The sequence below is a fragment of the Hemicordylus capensis genome, chromosome 7 (assembly GCF_027244095.1).
Source record: "Hemicordylus capensis ecotype Gifberg chromosome 7, rHemCap1.1.pri, whole genome shotgun sequence".
Classification (NCBI taxonomy): domain Eukaryota; kingdom Metazoa; phylum Chordata; class Lepidosauria; order Squamata; family Cordylidae; genus Hemicordylus; species Hemicordylus capensis.
In genome coordinates, this window is record NC_069663.1 from 21,968,340 (window position 1) to 21,985,060 (window position 16,721).

The 16,721-nt window shown below is 45.0% G+C and overlaps 2 protein-coding genes across 2 annotated transcripts; both read left to right on the forward strand.

Annotated features, from left to right (window-relative positions):
- Nucleotides 1-7,672: 7,672 nt before the first annotated feature.
- On the forward strand, nucleotides 7,673-8,680 carry LOC128332853 (chemerin-like receptor 1). The gene has a single exon (XM_053267624.1). The coding sequence runs from the start codon at nucleotides 7,673-7,675 to the stop codon at nucleotides 8,678-8,680; it is 1,008 nt and encodes a 335-aa protein (XP_053123599.1).
- A 2,642-nt stretch (nucleotides 8,681-11,322) lies between these two features.
- On the forward strand, nucleotides 11,323-16,282 carry LOC128332756 (chemerin-like receptor 1). Its single transcript, XM_053267440.1, has 2 exons — nucleotides 11,323-11,455; nucleotides 14,076-16,282. The coding sequence occupies exon 2, from the start codon at nucleotides 14,123-14,125 to the stop codon at nucleotides 15,212-15,214; it is 1,092 nt and encodes a 363-aa protein (XP_053123415.1). The 5' UTR covers nucleotides 11,323-11,455; nucleotides 14,076-14,122; the 3' UTR covers nucleotides 15,215-16,282.
- The last annotated feature ends 439 nt before the right edge of the window (nucleotides 16,283-16,721 follow it).

The following is a 16,721-nucleotide window of genomic DNA, read 5'->3' on the forward strand; positions in this document are numbered from 1 at the left end:
AGCCCTCCTTGCTACCACCTGGAGTTGGCTTCACGAAAACAGACACCCTTTGAATCTATCCCTACCACCTCACCCTCTTGATTCTTCGCTGCTCTTTGCTGCTTCCTGGTCCATTCCTGAGGAAAGAGGTCCTTCATGTTCTCCTGAGCTACAAGGATTCACCTGCCAAGAAAGGAAGGGAAGAGGTTGTATGATAACTACTGTGCCCCAATCTGGGCTCCATCTATTCCTGTTTCCTCTCTCTTAAATCCAAGGGCCTGTTTCTCTGAGTCTCGTTTCTCTGGCCAGCCTAGAAGCTACCTTAATCTGGACACTAAGCTAAATTTTTCCTTAGCAATTGTATGGTCAGTCTTGTAATATATACTGTATATATAGTAGTAACATTTCTTGAAGTGACTCTCTTACTCCATTGTACCCCTTTCCCTCAAATAAAACCTTCTCTGTTTTTGTAACATCTCTCTCTCAGTCAGTCATTTTCCTGTAACTAATGCTTTGCATTAAATTTATTCTGATGTGGAACTGCTCCACTCTGAGCTAATTTCGCCACACAATGCCCGAACTCAATTTTGGAGTGATGAGGGTCTTGGTGGGATGTGGGCCTGATGACTGTTATCCATTCCCTGACTCTCCAGATCGTGTTTTTCTCCAGATCCTTACTGCCTCCAGTTCCTTAATATCATCCTAAATACCCCCGTAAGCAGCACCCATGCCTCTCAGGGTTTCTTCATTAGGAATCAGTGGTCTTCCTATTTATACAGATGGGAAGACGTAGCCAAATCCCCCATAAGCTGGAAATGCTTTGGGAATGCTGCTGGCAGTCATGTTATAGGCAGGTGGTGGAACAAGCAGGAGAACTTCTCTACATAATATTGCAGTCTGGGCAGAGCTATGAGTGCAGTAGGTGGTTCTTCAAGTTTCCCAGGCCTAAGTCATTAAGTACTTACTTTAAGTGTCAAAAACAGAACCCTGAATTGTGCCCAGATACACACTGGCAAGTAGTGTAGCTGACACAACAGTGGAGATATATGAGCTGAATGTCTCCCCCCTGTCTCAATACTTTCTACTGCTTTCTGAACCAGCTGTAATTTTCTGAGGGCTTTCAAGGGCAGACCCATGTATAGCATGCTACAGTAGTCTAGCTTTGAGGTGCCAAGGTCACCCTGGCAAGGTCCTCTTAATCCCAGAATAGATGCAACTGGTGCCCAAGCTGAAGCTGGGCAAAAGCACCCCTGGCCACTGTAAGCTGAGTATCCCTACCAAGAACAAGCTCCAGCTGCACTCCCAAGCTACGAACCTGCTCTTTTAGAGGGAGTGCAACCCCATCCACAACAGGCTGATGGCCCACTACAAGTCCAGAGATCTCTTCACCAGAACCTCTGCCTTCTCCAGATTTAATGCCAGCTTTTAGCCCTCATCCATTTCAAAACTACCTCAGGAGGACACTGATTTAGGACCACCACAGTCTCTTCAGCTGCGAAAGGCACTGAGATATAAAGCTGGGTGTCATCTGCATTTTGATGACACCAGATGGCATTTCCAAATCTCCTGACAATATATTCAAGCAGGTTGATGTTGATGTCAAAAAGTATGAGGTCCAAGAGGGAACCCTGCTGGACAACATAAGCCAAAGGCCAAGGAGTTAAGCAGAAGTCCCCCAGCACCATCTTCTGGATCCTCCCTGACAGGAAGGAATGAAACAACTGCCAAACAATGCCCCCTAGGTTCATCCATGTGGAATGGTCCAGAAAGATACCATAGTGGATGGCATCGACATTACTAACCAGCCACCTCTGGGTTCATCCCTTGAGGTGTGATGAAAGTTGGTCAAAGAGGTCAAAATGACCACAAGTCTCTTATGCTTCATTGGTCATGATGAATACAATCATTTTCAGCTTGCAGAGGTAACCAGTCCTTAGAGAGTCCATGCGGAGCTGTGTCTGTAGAACTGGGAACAACCTCAATCTTCTTATCAGGTATTCTTCTTTTGTGGGCTTTCTTGTAGCTTTCATTCACTTCATAATATGGACTTTTTCAATCATTCTTCAAAGGGCTCAATGCAAATGCATCGATAGCATTCCCTGTAAAATGGGCCTGTGAATAATTACTCTGGATGCTTACCATCATGCTTATTTCTTCACTGAATTTTCTCCTTCCAGACTCCCATAGGCAACGAGGCCATCTTGGAGTGATGGCATTCAGTTAAGTCCTACATTGTTGTATCAGAATCCCACATTTCTCTGAGGAGACACAGACTCAGCCTGTTCTGGGGCTCGGCTAAACCAAGGGCACGACTATAGGCACAAAAGAAAGCAGGGGATGTTGAGCTTCCTTGAGCTCAGCGACACCAAGCCACATCTCCTTGCAAGAGTCTCAATCACTTTTGGCCATCATAAGGACACAGAAGAAGACCACAAGGCTCTTATACTTCCTATTCTTTTAATAGCATCACTATATGATCTAAAGCAGAACTGTAGAAAAGGGTTTTTTCCATCTGCACAGGGAGAAAGAGTTTAATAAGTGTATTAATAAAGAGGATACTTTTAGACAATTCTTTGGGGGGCAGTGGATGAAACCACACAGGGCACCTACTCTCAAGAAGGCTGATCCTCACCTGGAAGATGAAATTGCAGAACACTAACGGCAAAGTTTTCTTGTTTCTTAACTTCTCAGATGGGTTACAGTCAGCCTCATTATTTTCCGAGGATTGAATTGGTGAAAGGGAGAGGTGAGAGTTTTGCTGGAGAGACCCAACCATGCTTCAGCACAGGGGACTACAAGAGCTCTTCTCTAAGATTTTGGCCAAGAGCTGACATCTTTGGAACTGGCAGTCTTCTGCTACTTGCCCTCTGATTGGACAGTTGAAAATACTGAATACAGAAAAGGATTCAAGATTTCATTGTCATTACTATGATATCTTGAATCCTTGTTCTTCAACTAAAACAAATATTAGCTATGGACTTCCCAGAGGCAACTGGTGGCCAACAGTATTTTTCAAACCTATCACTAGGAAATTGGGGAGAGCATAAGGTTTCTCATAAGAATATAAGAACAGCCCTGCTGGATCAGGCCCAAGACCCAGCCAGTCCAGCATCCTGTTACATACAGTGGGCCACAAGATAACTCTGAGAAACCCATAGACAATATGTGAAGCCATGCTGCCGTTGCTTCCTTTTTTACCAAGGCTGCCATCTTTGGAACTGGCGGTCTTCTGCTACTTGCCCTCTGATTGGACAGTTGAAAATACAGAATATTACAAAGATATCTTGAGTCTCTTCATCTTCAAATAAAGCAAACTCCACCTGATAACCTTATCTCTTGAACCTATCACTAGGGAAGTGGGGAGACCATAATGTTTCTCAAAAAGTCTGTTTCAAGGAAGTGACATTAAAGAATCAAGATGAAATGATAATATCTTTTCTCAACAAATTTGTTTTAGATACACATCCTTCATCCCACACCTTCTACTTAAATATTCTACACTCTGGAGGTCTGTTTCCAGAGCAGTCTTGAGTGTAGAACCAGACAACAGAAACTTCTGAGGACAACCACTTCTAGGCCATTGATCAAAGCCACCAAGTGAGTAGGGGGTGTTATAAGGACGGGGTGGGGAGGAGAAAGCCTTTCTCCATGATACTTATTGTGGCCACAGAATAAGGGCAGCCTCTGATAAGAGGGAGTTGGTTGGAGAGACCAAGGGGGAGGTTGCAGTTGGGACTCAAATGTCCTAGCCAGTGTGGGGTTTTCTAGAGAGAGCTCTGAATGGCAGAAGGTTAAGCAGTCTTGGATGGTGTCCCTTCTAGGGAATGGTGGGGGGCACCTCTGCTTAGACGAGATGAGCTGCAAAGCCAAACATAAAGGATGGAGAGGAGAGAGATGGAAATGGAATTCATTCTATTCATTATGCCTATCTACAGGGTGAATGAGAGACACTCTGGAGCTCTGCAGTAGTAACCTGCAAGCCCATCTCTTTTCATTGCTGCTTTCAAGAAGTAATGAAAAGAGATGGATTTCCAAGTGTTGGTTTTTCAAAAATTCAGTGAGTCCCATTCAAGCTACCAAAATTCAAACCAAGGGCTTAACCCTTGGTTTGAAAGTGGCAATGGAATAGCAGTTGGGGGATTTCCGCACATTCGATGAGGAACACTGACCTCAGGTGAGTGTAGCTGAGAGCTGGCATCTCATCCGAACTGGGCCTCTAGGTCTGGGATGCACAAATTTGGCCCTTCAGCTATTTTTGGACAACTATCATCATCCCAAGCCACAGTGGCCAGTAGTCAGGGAATATGGGAATTGTAGTCCAACAGCTGCAGGAAGGGCAAAGTGGTGCATCCCTGCTCTATGCAAAGGTGAATGGGGCAGTTGGTCTCCCCCAGCTAAAGATAATGGTTTATTATAATGATTACAACTGACTATAAACACATCACAACTTTAAAGATGCTGCTTTGCCCCATTATCGGGGCTGGGAGACGGCTTGAAGCACCACTGAAAGTAAACTGCTTCCGTTCATCACCTAATGCAAAACTATTCCCCAAAGTGAACAAACAAGGCCAAAGCTCTCAGGCAAGATCCGCAGCATGTTTACTGCAAGGTAAGTCGCCTTCCATTTATTAAGACATACACCCTAGGAAGTGTAATTAAGATGAAAGGCTTCAAGCAACAAATACCTTCTCATTTTAAAGTGCTCCCCACATTAACTGCTGTTCTTCTGACGATCACTTTGCTGAACTGGCCATTTCTTCATTCATCATTCCATTTTTCCTACCAGTAGTTCCATTAATTGCTCCTCTGCAGTAAAAGTAGATGGTTTTTTAATGGTTCATTATGACTACTATGGTTAATTTATTTTCTTGATATAAAAATGCAAGTCATTGCAGCCCCTGTGATGCTTGTCATGAGAATCAGAGTGTTTTACAGGTAGATAGGAGTGTCTCTGTTTTCATCTCCCAAATATTGCTTTTTGCTAATGTGTTTACTCTGAGGAAAGAACCCAGGAAGAGAGAGAGGAGTAGGAAGGAGGGAGGGAGGGAGAGAGAGGGGTTATATCAAAAATAGTTGTAAGATATAGGAAGTCAGAAGACAGTGGTAAAAGATGAGAGAATTAGCTGGACAAAGTTAAGTTAAAAGATTCTTATTCTGTACTGAAAATCAAGAGAATTGGAAGTAAGGATGGGTACCCAGTGAGGTAAATTCTAGCTGAAGGGACACATTGTTGCTGGGGATGATGGGGGTTGTAGTCCATCAGCACCTGGAGATTAAAATTTGAGAAGCCATGGTTTAAGCCCCCGTTTCTGTTAGCATGAAGCAAACATGTTGTGTCACTCAGCAGTGGCCCCAGAGAAGATTCTTTACCAATATACCAACCTGGGGGAATAGGCTGTTGCACTGTTAATGCCGTAAGAGGATTCCCACAGAGACAAACACCTGCTTCAGCCAGCAAGAAGTAAGATGCTTTGAAATCCAAGTGATGTGCTTTTGCTTTGAAACTTACGCTCTGCTTTGTAATACATCCCAGCACAATGAATGCTGGGTGGAGGGGGTGTGTAGCAAAGATTAGGGAATTATAAGTGGAATTGAACTATGAAGAAACTGAGAGAGAAGAACAAGAAAGAGTTTGGGTGAGCCATAGATGACAAGAGCATGCAGCAGATACAAAAACTATATGCAGTCAAGTATAAAGCATATTTCAGATTGGGAGGGAAGAAGAAAAGGCAGACAGATTATCTCACCTTGGGCCAATCTGGAAAACAGCCTCATTATTGCCCCATTGACTATCTCACCAACCTAAACCACAAAAGTGGGACTCTCATGTGAAGGAGGAGGAGAGAGATGAGGTAATTGCATTCTCACCCCACCTCTTACCTCACCACTCTAAGCTATAAAAGACGGATTCACAGGTAACCACCCCTGAGATGCACACACTACATGCGTAATGAACAACAATAAACCCGTTGGTACTTTCCGACTTTCACAGAGTCTCTAGCTACCAGCAGTGCTGTGGGAGGCAGCGACTTGGCGGGTAAGAATAATCTAGCAATAGAATTGGTCTGATAAGTTGTCTGGTGGGTAAGCTAAGGCAGCATTCAGTGTATGAGCATGTGGGTGCTTGATAAGGAAATAGATGTTACAGGAAAGAAAGCTATGGTATTAAACTGAGGCATTGAGCCATTGAATTGATGTACTGAACTCGTGTTTATCCAGGAGTTGGAAAGCTCCTCCCTTATCTTTCCCTCGATCCAGTGAAGCCCCGATTCTTGTAGACCTTGGATCAATTCCCCTGCCTTCCCGTGGGTCAACCCAAATGTGACTGTAACATTGTGGACCCAGTAGGCACTGGGCCCCTTCAAAGCTTCTATTCACAGTAAAAATGAGGGTGTGGGAATGCTAAGATCATGTTTCTGGTAACAAGCAGTTTGATCCTTAGACAGCCTCCATACTAATAACGACAGCATGCTTTCTTCTTAGGAAGTGTTAGGAGATTTGTCCCTGCACGGGAAATATCATATGAAGCTGGGCACAGGGTGGATCTCTCCTGTCTTTTCTCTGCTTCTGCACCATTCTTTCCTCCTTGTCCCTAACGTGTTCCTCCCAAGGTGTTTGAGCTGCATATGTGCTTTCCATACCTTGCTATGTACCTTGTGTACATAAAGACCCCTCCCAGAGATAGATCCCTAAGACCCACCTGAACTTGGGAACTTTCACTTCCCCTAGATTTTTTAAATCTAGAGGCAGGAACCTTATGCCCACCTCCTAGGAACGTAGCGGACAAAGTATTTCCTTGTTGGCTCCCCCATTCCTTCGTGGCAGAACTTAATTTAAAATTCCAATGTTTTCCCATAAAAAGGTATGAGCCCTTTTAGAATTTAGATTGCAGAATTTAGATTCAAGGCTCCTTTAATTTAAGGGGGATCTCTGAGCATCAAGGTGAGCCAGGACATGGAGAAAGTATGAAGAGAAGCAGAGAAAAGTGAGCCAATATCAATCAATGGAGTTTGATCACTGAAGAGAACAGAATAGAGACAGAATGTGGAAACAGTAGAAGTGGTATCCGCTACTACAACATGTGGAGACAGATGGTCACTGGCATATAGATGATCTTGAAATGGTCAGAGAAATTAATGGTGCCAGGAAACTGAGGCAGGGAGAGGATGATGTGTGAAGACCATAAGGATGTAGGGTTTTTTGGCCTGGGATTGAGATCACGATAGGAGTGCTGCACGTTTTCAGTTTCATAGAAGTGGGATTAGCTTCGGCAGCTTGTGGATGCAGCGTTTGGGTGTCAGCCCTAGGAGGGGAATAAAGTTCTACAAAGAGCTAGAGCTGAATTTCATAAAGGAGCCAACATCTGGATGAAACAAGTGAGAAGTCAAAGCACTGCTGAAGTGCTCGAGCACTGCTACTTGTGCAGGGGGGAAGTGATTTTCAAGGACCCCCACTTTCCCAGAATGCTCTGTGCAACCAGGAAATATGTCCCTGAGGATCACAAAGACGTCAGTGAATATTTCCAGGCTGCAGAGAGTCCTTGTGATCAAAGGCAAAGTCAATGAATACTGGCCATGGGCCTATTCCAGCCGGGCTGTTCTTATGTCTGATCCAAGATGACCCTTCATATGTTCTTATTCTTTTATTTCAGACAGGACAGAAGACAAGTGAAGGATATTCCTCCCTGAAAGCAATGCAAGATACAACTCACAATACTCCAAGCAATTCTGCCTGCATAACAGATAGCTGGTTGAGAAAGCTGGACATTGTCACCATGGTACTCAACAGTCTGACTTGCGTGTTGGGGGTAATCGGTAATGGGCTGGTCATTTTCATCACAGGTTTCCGAATGAAGAAGACAGTCAAGACTATATTCTTTCTCAACCTGGCCATTGCTGACTTCACCTTCACCTTCTTCCTACCACTAACTATAGCCTACGAAGCCCTTCATTACCAATGGCCATTTGGCTGGACCACATGCAAGGTCATCAGCATCATAAAGCTGCTTAACCTCTACTCCAGCATTTGGTTCCTTGTGGTCATCAGCATAGATCGCTGTATTTCTGTGAGGTCCCCTGTGTGGGCAAGGAATCACCAGACAGCCCGGATGGCTTCTTGGGTGGCCTTGGGTGTTTGGGTACTGTCTTTGGTGTTGTCTTCTCCGTCTATAAATTTCATCGCAACTCTTTCAAACTCAGTTAATAATACCACCTGCAGTGTGCTTTATGGCCGCATATACTTCCACAGATGTAATTACTCCATTTGTCTCAGCCGGACTATCCTTGCCTTCATCATCCCTTTTATTGTCATCATAGCTTCCTATGGGGCAGTCTTCTTAAGGATCAGGAGGAGCCAGATAGCTCAATCAGGAAAGCCCTTCAAGATCATCACAGCAGTGATTGTGGCTTTCTTTGTCTGTTGGCTCCCCTTTCAATTGATACCTTTAATTGAGCCAAATCACAAAGGAAATTGTGATCCATTATTGGTGTATTATGTAATTTATTATCTAAGTGACTGCTTGGCTTATTTCAACAGCTGCCTCAACCCCATCCTATATGTCTTCATGGGGCACAGTTACAGGGAGAGGCTGAGGTGGTCCCTCCTCTCTGCACTGGAGAATGCCTTCTACGAGGAGAGCAGGTCTAGCAGTATTAGGACCAAGAACAGATCCTCACAAGTGCTAGAGATGCAGTACTTATGAAACCATTACTCTTTGCATGTCCAACTTCAGGTCAAGAAGATCCATCACATTCCTTCATAAATTCATTCAGATCTTGCTTTGCAGTGTTCATGTCTCTCGTCTTTTTGCAGGCTCATTGCTTTCAGGCTCAGATCTCTCATCCATGCTTGGGGATTCTCAAAAGTTGGGATGAAGTTAGATGCCCTGATACAAGAAGGATGATCCAATCATGCAGTTGATGCTGAAGTTCCTCCACTGGTTCCCCTAGAACTAGGTAGATGTTCGCATCAAAGATTGAGATGTGCATTTCTGTCAGGGGCCACTGGCTATAAGAAGCAAGCATGACTTGAACATCACTTGAACAGCCACTGGATCACAGTCTATTGCAAGCTGGTGTTCACCCCAGTATTGATGTCCTATAAGCTAGTAAGAGAGAATAAAAAGGAGGATCCAATGCTTTCACACTTGTAGCTTCGATTCTGGCATCCAAGCCAGTGGCTGAAAGAAAGACGAGGACATAGGAACATAGGAAGATGCCATATACCAAGACAGACCTTTGGTTCATCTAGCTCAGTATTGTCTACACAGACTGGCAGCAGCTTCTCCAAGGTTGCAAGCAGGAGTCTCTCTCAGCCCTATCTCGGAGAATGCCAGGGAAGGGACTTGAAACTTGAGTAGCCTTCCCTCCCACCTTGCTTCCACACAACTGAAAATTGGAAGCACACACTGTTCCCAAATTTGAGTAGAACCCAGTTTTTGATGGTGTGAATGACCTCATGCTCTGCTTTGAAATATATTCCAGCTTATTAAAAGCTTTTGTGAATTTGTGGCATAGTAAAACATTCTGTACGTTGACTTGGAGTGTGAAGAAACTGTGTATGTTAAGGAGTGATAAGAATAAGAGAGTTAGGGAGGGCCATATATCAAAAAAACAAGCTCTCCAAGAAGTTCAGACCCGTGCCTAGAAAACACTGAAGTGGGAAACAGTGACTTGTGGCTAAGATTAATCTAGCAACAGAACTGCTTTGATAAGTTTGTTGGGTATGTTAAGGCATTTTTCAGAGTGTCATTGAGCATGTGCATGCTTACAAAAGTTGCAATATGCAAGTATAATGTGTGTGCATACTTAATAGGGAAAGAGGAAACAGGAAACTAACTGATGCTCTTAAACTGATTGTAAGCCACCCGATATTGGTATATGGTACAGTTGTCCTGCACCATCCACAAGGGTTCTGTTCCTGGACACCCTCACAGTTGGGGAATTTGTGGTTGGCGAGGCATAAGAGTACATTATAAACAGGGGTTTAGGGGAATAACGAGTGCTGAAGTACCTAAAATCCACAAACAAGGTAAAATTTTCCCCTGACACCCAGAAAAGGTCCCCTGACCTCTGGAACAGACCCGTTGACCCCTGGAAATCACCCGTTACCCCGGAAATGCCCCCGGACCCCCAGCAATTGACTCCAACCCTCCCAATCACCCCCAACCCCCCAAAATTGCTCCCGACCCTCATAAATTTGACCCCCCACACAAACGCACACACCGAAACATGCCTGTTTCATTTTGTACCCAAATTTCTCTGAAACCGAATCGATTTGGATCAAAAAAGGGGTCCCGGGGCAAATGAGTGGGGGGATGGTAGTGCCCACTGGGTGGAAGCTACCACCCAAATTTCAAAGGAATTGGGCAAAGGACTGATATTTTTGCAAATTTTTGAAGTTTAAACGTCTTTAAGATTTTTCCCATAGGGACTAATGGGGATGGTCCTCAAAATCTGTCATGAAATCAGAAGCCTTGGTCCAAGAAGGATGATCTGTGCATGCTGCTGATGCAGATCTGTATTCAGAAGGGCCTGCTTCCCTGCTTCCCACCGGACTTGTTAGGTGTTCCCAATGAACCTCAGAATGTGCATTTCCACAAGGGACCACTAGCCATGTAGAAACCAGCAACAGAATTCTGAGGCTTATAATGGCAGAATCTATTTTTGGTGACTCACTTTAACTAAAAGGGAGCAGGAGTGCCCCTTAAAGGAATGCCCTTTAAAGGAGTGCCCTTAAGATAAAGGAGTGCCCCTGCCTTAATTAATGTCATAAGGGGATTTCCATAGAGACAAGCACTTAAGAACATAAGAACGGCCCTGCTGGATCAGGCACAAGGCCCATCTAGTCCTGCATCCTGTTTCGCACAGTGGCCCACCAGATGCCTCTGGGGAGCCCACAGGCAAGAGGTATGTGCATGCCCTCTTCCCTGCTGTGTCTCCCCAACACTTCAAGCTAGCAAGATGTGAGAGGCTTGGCAGCTTCTTTGGTATGATGCTGCTGTGGAACATATGCACTGCTTTGAAATATATTCTGGCAGAGTGAATGCTTGTTTGAGTTTGTGTCGCGGTAAAACTTAGGGAGCGACGTGCGTTTTCTTGAACTATGAAGAAGCTGTGTATGTTCAGGAGAGATAAGAATGAGAGAGGGAGTTTGGGTGGGCCATATGTCAGAGGGGCATGCAGCAGACACGAAGACTGTGTGCAATCAGTTATACAACATATTTCAAATTGGGAGGGAGGACGAAGAGGACAGATGTCACCTTGCACCAATTAGGACGATCGCTTCAGTATCAACTCCCTTGTTATCGGAACACTCCAAACGACACAAGAGAGACTCTCAACTGCCAAAGTAGCAGGACCATCCACCCATGAGATGCACACACTCTGTGTGTAAAGAACAACTCCCAACTCTCCTGCAAGTACAGACCCTGACTTTCATCGGGCCAACACCGTGGTGGGAGAAAGCCACGTAGTGGGTAAGGTTAATCGCGCAATAGTATTGGTTTGATAAGTTTGGTGGGTAAGCAAAGGCATTATTCAGAATGTGAGCATGTGTTTGTGTCTGCTTAATAAGGGAATGGGAGTTGGAATGGTAAACTGAACTATCACAAACTGATGTACTGAGCTACTGTAGAGTAGAGCCTCTGGTGGCGCAGTGGTAAAACTGCTGCCTGGTAACCAGAAGGTTACAAGTTCAATCCTGACCAGGGGCTCAAGGTTGACTCAGCCTTCCATCCTTCCGAGGTCAGTAAAATGAGTACCCAGAATGTTGGGGGCATATGCTAAATCATTGTAAACCGCTTAGAGAGCTCCGGCTATAAAGCGGTATATAAATGTAAGTGCTATTGCTATTGCTACTGAGCTGATGATTCAACTCATTTTTATCTTGCATTTGGAAGCACAAGACAATGCTATCTATTACTGAAGTTGAGGTGAAATCTATATCCTGTCAACCAACAAACTACTGTCTTGTATACAGCATTTATGTTTTGCTTCGCCATCCCAGTTGTAGACACATTCCCCTAGGTTCCCAGTATCCCTTGGACTCACAGGAAACATGGGTTCCTGTCTGGGTCCATAGCCAATCACCCATCTTCCCTCATATTCACTGAGTGGTCCCTGGCTTGTGTCCAATTCCCTGCTCTCCCTTACATCCACTGAGTAATGCTTCCTTAATAATCCACTGAGTAATGCTTCCCTGGGTCTAGGGAAGGTATCTGCTTCCCTTACTTCCCTTGGATTTGCTGAACTTTGGATTCCCTAGACCTACACTCCATCCCCCCTTCTTCCCCTGAATCTTCACAAATGTAACTGTAACACAACTGTGGTCCCCATCTGCATCAGGCCCCTCCACAGCTTCTAGTTAACCATTTTTTAAAGCCTGAAAATGCTGAGGTCATGCTTCTGGAAGCATGTATCTGGATATTTAAACAGCCTCCATACGAATAACCCGGCTCCAGCATCCTTCCTCCTTAGGAAGTCTACCTAGGAGATATGTCCCTGCTTCGGAAGTCCCATGCAGAACACAATGTGGATCTTCTTCCCCATCTTCAGAGAGATAGTAGATCACCATACACCATGCTTTCCTTCCTATTGCTCAATTGCTCAAGTCATGTCATTTATTACAATTAAACACTTTTACCTTTTAGATAAAGGTTTTATTGTTTTAATTCAAGCTTTTTACCTTCAACTTTTATTTACTTTTCCTCGGTACTGCAGTGCAACTCACCCTCAAAGACCAGCTAAATATCCACATGAGCTTGTTCTTGCCAAATTGAGAAAGGCATTTGCCTTGGCATGCCTGTGAATGTGCTGCCCTCAGCTTTCCTAGAGAGTCGCTATCTCGGTATTCCTTTTGCCCAGTGGTTATGCCCTTGCCAGTCGGGAGCGGTTGAGACCCTTGATCATTTGTCGTTTCACTGTTTTGTTTCGTAGAGATATTCAGCTAACACTTCTGTCACCCATTTTTTCTAGATTCCCAGGTTTCTGTGTCTCTCCTTTTGTCCGACAATGATATTAATGTTTCCATCAAACTGGCAAAATCTTGCTACGTTGCGAGCTGTGTAAGGAAGCAATTGATTAAAACCATGAATGCCGATTGTACCATATATTGTTCTATTGTAAACAATGAGGCTATCCCCACGACCAGGAGAAATCGGGCTAAGGGAGCCTAGCCCGGTTTCTCCCAGTCATGTGCTACAATGAGAGCCATGTGGCTTCTGGTAGCAAGCCTCCAAAAATTCCCCTCCCCTTAAACGAGGTTAGCAGAGCGCACACTCCACTAACCCCATTTACCTGATTGTGAGACGCTGCTGCGCAGCTCCATGCCACGATGACTCATGAGGAGACCCCCCCTAGGCCGGGAGGCTTGTGTTAGCCTCCCGGCCTCGGGGGCCTCCCCAGGATGCCCTGTACGCTCAGGTGGGGCATCCTGGGACTTCCAGAGGCTGGGCGGACCCCAATCCCCACCACCCCTACCGGCTCCATGACGGAGCCGGTAATCATGTGGGCAGCCGATCCGGCCACCCAGGGATGGCTCCCTGCTCATCTGTGGGGAGAACGGGCTAAGCCCACTCTCCCTGCAGAGCCCGGTTAGGCTCTCCCCACTGCTCTCCACACTTTTCTAAGAACCATGATTGCTGGTGGTTATTACTTGTATAAGCTGTATTTTGCCTGGTCAATGGCTGAAATGAAGTTTCCATTCCGCATTCTCCGCATTCAGACATAACGTCATTTAAAATCTTGTTTCTGGAGTTCTCGAGCAGCTGCAGGATAGGAGGACGGGTGGCGGCAGGAGAAACTACTGGCCAGGAGAATGGCTGAGTGGCTGCCATTGGGCGGGGAGGGTGAGAAAAAAGTGGCGGCCGGGTGGAGGGTGAGAGGAAAGTCAAGAAGAGAACAAGTGGCACAGATCCTTTGTGCCCGATTCAGCTAGTTTCTGAATATTTCTGAAATGCAGATACTGGATTAGAGAGGAAGGCTGTTGCCTTTATGTCCTGATCTTGAGTCACCAGAGTCTTTGTCTGGCTTCTGTAAGAAGCAGAATGTTGTACTAGATGTTGGACTGATCCAAGATATTCTTTCTGTTTCTTTCAGACTGGAAAAGGCACGAGACAAGAACAGGAGATTCCTCCGTTAAAGCAATGCAGAACTCAAGTGTATTGACCACTTCTGCTGTCACATATGGTGATTCACATGTCTTCCAGGAAAGTGTGTATACATATAATTATACCCACTTCGATGAGCATGATTCCCCCTGCATCACAGATCTCTGGTCGAAAAGGCTGGACATGGTCTACCTACTACTCAACAGCCTTACTTGTTTGTTGGGGGTCATAGGCAATGGACTAGTCATTTTCCTCACAGGCTTCCGAATGAAGAAAACAATCAAGACCTTTTTCTTCCTCAACTTGGCCATTGCTGACTTCACCTTTGCTTCCTACCTATCACTGAACATTGCCTATGTAGCCCTGGATTTCCATTGGCCATTTGGCAGCATCATGTGCAAGCTCAAGAACTCCATGACGTTGCTTAATCTCTACTCCAGCGTTTTCTTCCTCATGGTCATCAGCATAAATCGTTTTAAGACTGCGAGGAATCCTCTGTGGGCTCAGAATTACCAGACACCCCGGTGTGCTCTGTTTGTCGCCTTGGGTGTTTGGATCCTGTCTCTGGTCTTGTCTTCTCCATACATCTACTACAATGAAATTGTATCAGGCCCACATAATGTGACTCGGTGCATTACCAGTTATGGGCACACACAGGAACAAGCAACACATACCATCTATGCTATATTTATCAGCCGGTTCATCCTCGCCTTTATCATTCCTTTCAGTGTCATCACTGCCTGTTACAGGGCAATGGTCTCGAGGCTCCGGGGAAGACAACTTGCGCAATCAAGAAAACCCTTCAAAGTCATTGTAGCAGTGACTGTGGTCTTCTTTGTCTGTTGGTTCCCCTATCACTTCTTTTCTTTCTTTATTCTACAACACTCAGGAAATTGTGAGCTGCTCTTGGTGTCCTTTATTACAAATTACTTAAGTTGTTGCTTGGCTTATTTCAATAGCTGTCTCAATCCCATCATATACATCTTCATGGGGCATGGTTACAGGAAGTGGCTTGGGTGGTCCCTCCTTTCTGCAATGGAGAATGCCTTCAGTGACGATAACATCTCTAGAAGAACAAATGCCAAGGACCACTTCCCAACAATGCAGGAGGAGTCCACGGACCTATGAAACCACTGCTTTCCACATAACCAACCAAGTCAAGATCTCCCACTGAATTAGCCAACCACATGGCCAACCAAGTCAAGATTCTCCCACTAATAATAATAACAACAACAACAACTGTAGTCGAGAAGAAAGAAAAACAAGTTAAAATAATCGACATAGCAATACCAGGGGATAGCAGAATAGAAGAAAAAGAAATAGAAACAGATCTGCAAATTGAAATTGAAAGGCTGTGGCAGAAAAAGACCAAAATAATCCCAGTGGTAATTGGTGCCCTAGGTGCAATTCCAAAACAACTTGAAGAGCACATCAACACTATAGGGGCCACAGAAATCACCATCAGCCAATTACAAAAAGCAACTTTACTGGGAACAGCCTATATTCTGCGACGATATCTATAACAACAGCAACAACATTGACAATAAAATTCAGCCATCCTAGGTCCTTGGGAAGGACTCGATGTCTGGATAAAACAAACCAGTCAATAACACCTGTCTGACTGTGTCAACAACAACAATAATAATACCAACTTTGTCTGCCTACAAATATAAGAGGGCTCAAGCCTTTCCCTCCAAGTCTCATCATCTAGCTACCAGTCCTCCCCTCTCCAATGCCAGGCATGTTTGCATGAGATATGCTGCATTACTGCCGAGATGTAAACACTCTGCACATGCCCTGGAATGTTCTCTGTTCTGCAAGCTTTAGAGACACTTGTTCTTGATTCTCCATTTCGCATGAAAATATCAAGTATAAAGCTGAACTCTGTGAGTTGTATCCAAAGGAAGTGAATCCTAACTAAACCCCATTGAAATAAATTGAGACAAGTCCATTGTCTCCCTAACTGGGCAAAGAGGCACCTTTTTAAAGTGGTGATTCTCTTTGTTTAGCAGGGGGAGAGCAACTGACACCATCCAGCTCCCAGCACATCATCCCTCCAGTGCCTGTTGCTGGTGTTCCTTTTTAGATTGTGAACCTTTTGAGGACAAGGAGTCATCTTATGTATGTCTTATTTCTCTATGTAAACCGCTTTGGAAACATTTGTTGGAAAGGGGTATATAAATATTTGTAGCAGTAGTGGTTGTGAGTCGCTGGAATTGCATTCATCTCGATGGGACGTAATAGTAGGGATGTGCACGGAACCGGCTGGCCCGGTTTGGTTCAAGTCCGGACCAAACATAGGGAGCACACACAGCTCCCAAAACAGGGTAGAGCAGTTTTTGATTGTGTGATGACCTCATCATCTCAGACAGTGAGGGAGATGGCAATGGTCAACCCCTCCTGTATTCTATCAAAGACAACCACAGAGCTCAGTGGTCGCCAGGAGCCGATATCGACTCGGCGGCACACTTTACCATTACTCGCTTTTGAAAGGCTACTTTCTGCACTACAGCACAGGCAAGGCAGAGTCAAAACAGGCAAAGAGTCAGAAGCCAAAGAAGCCATGAAGAGCAGGGTCAAAGCCACCAAGCAAGCCAAGGATCAGAAGCCAGGGAAACGAAGAACAGGATCCGAA

Coding starts and splice junctions, on each gene's coding strand:
- LOC128332756 (XM_053267440.1), top strand. CDS start 14,123: ATGCAGAACTCAAGTGTATTGACCACTTCTGCTGTCACATATGGTGAT.
- LOC128332853 (XM_053267624.1), top strand. CDS start 7,673: ATGCAAGATACAACTCACAATACTCCAAGCAATTCTGCCTGCATAACA.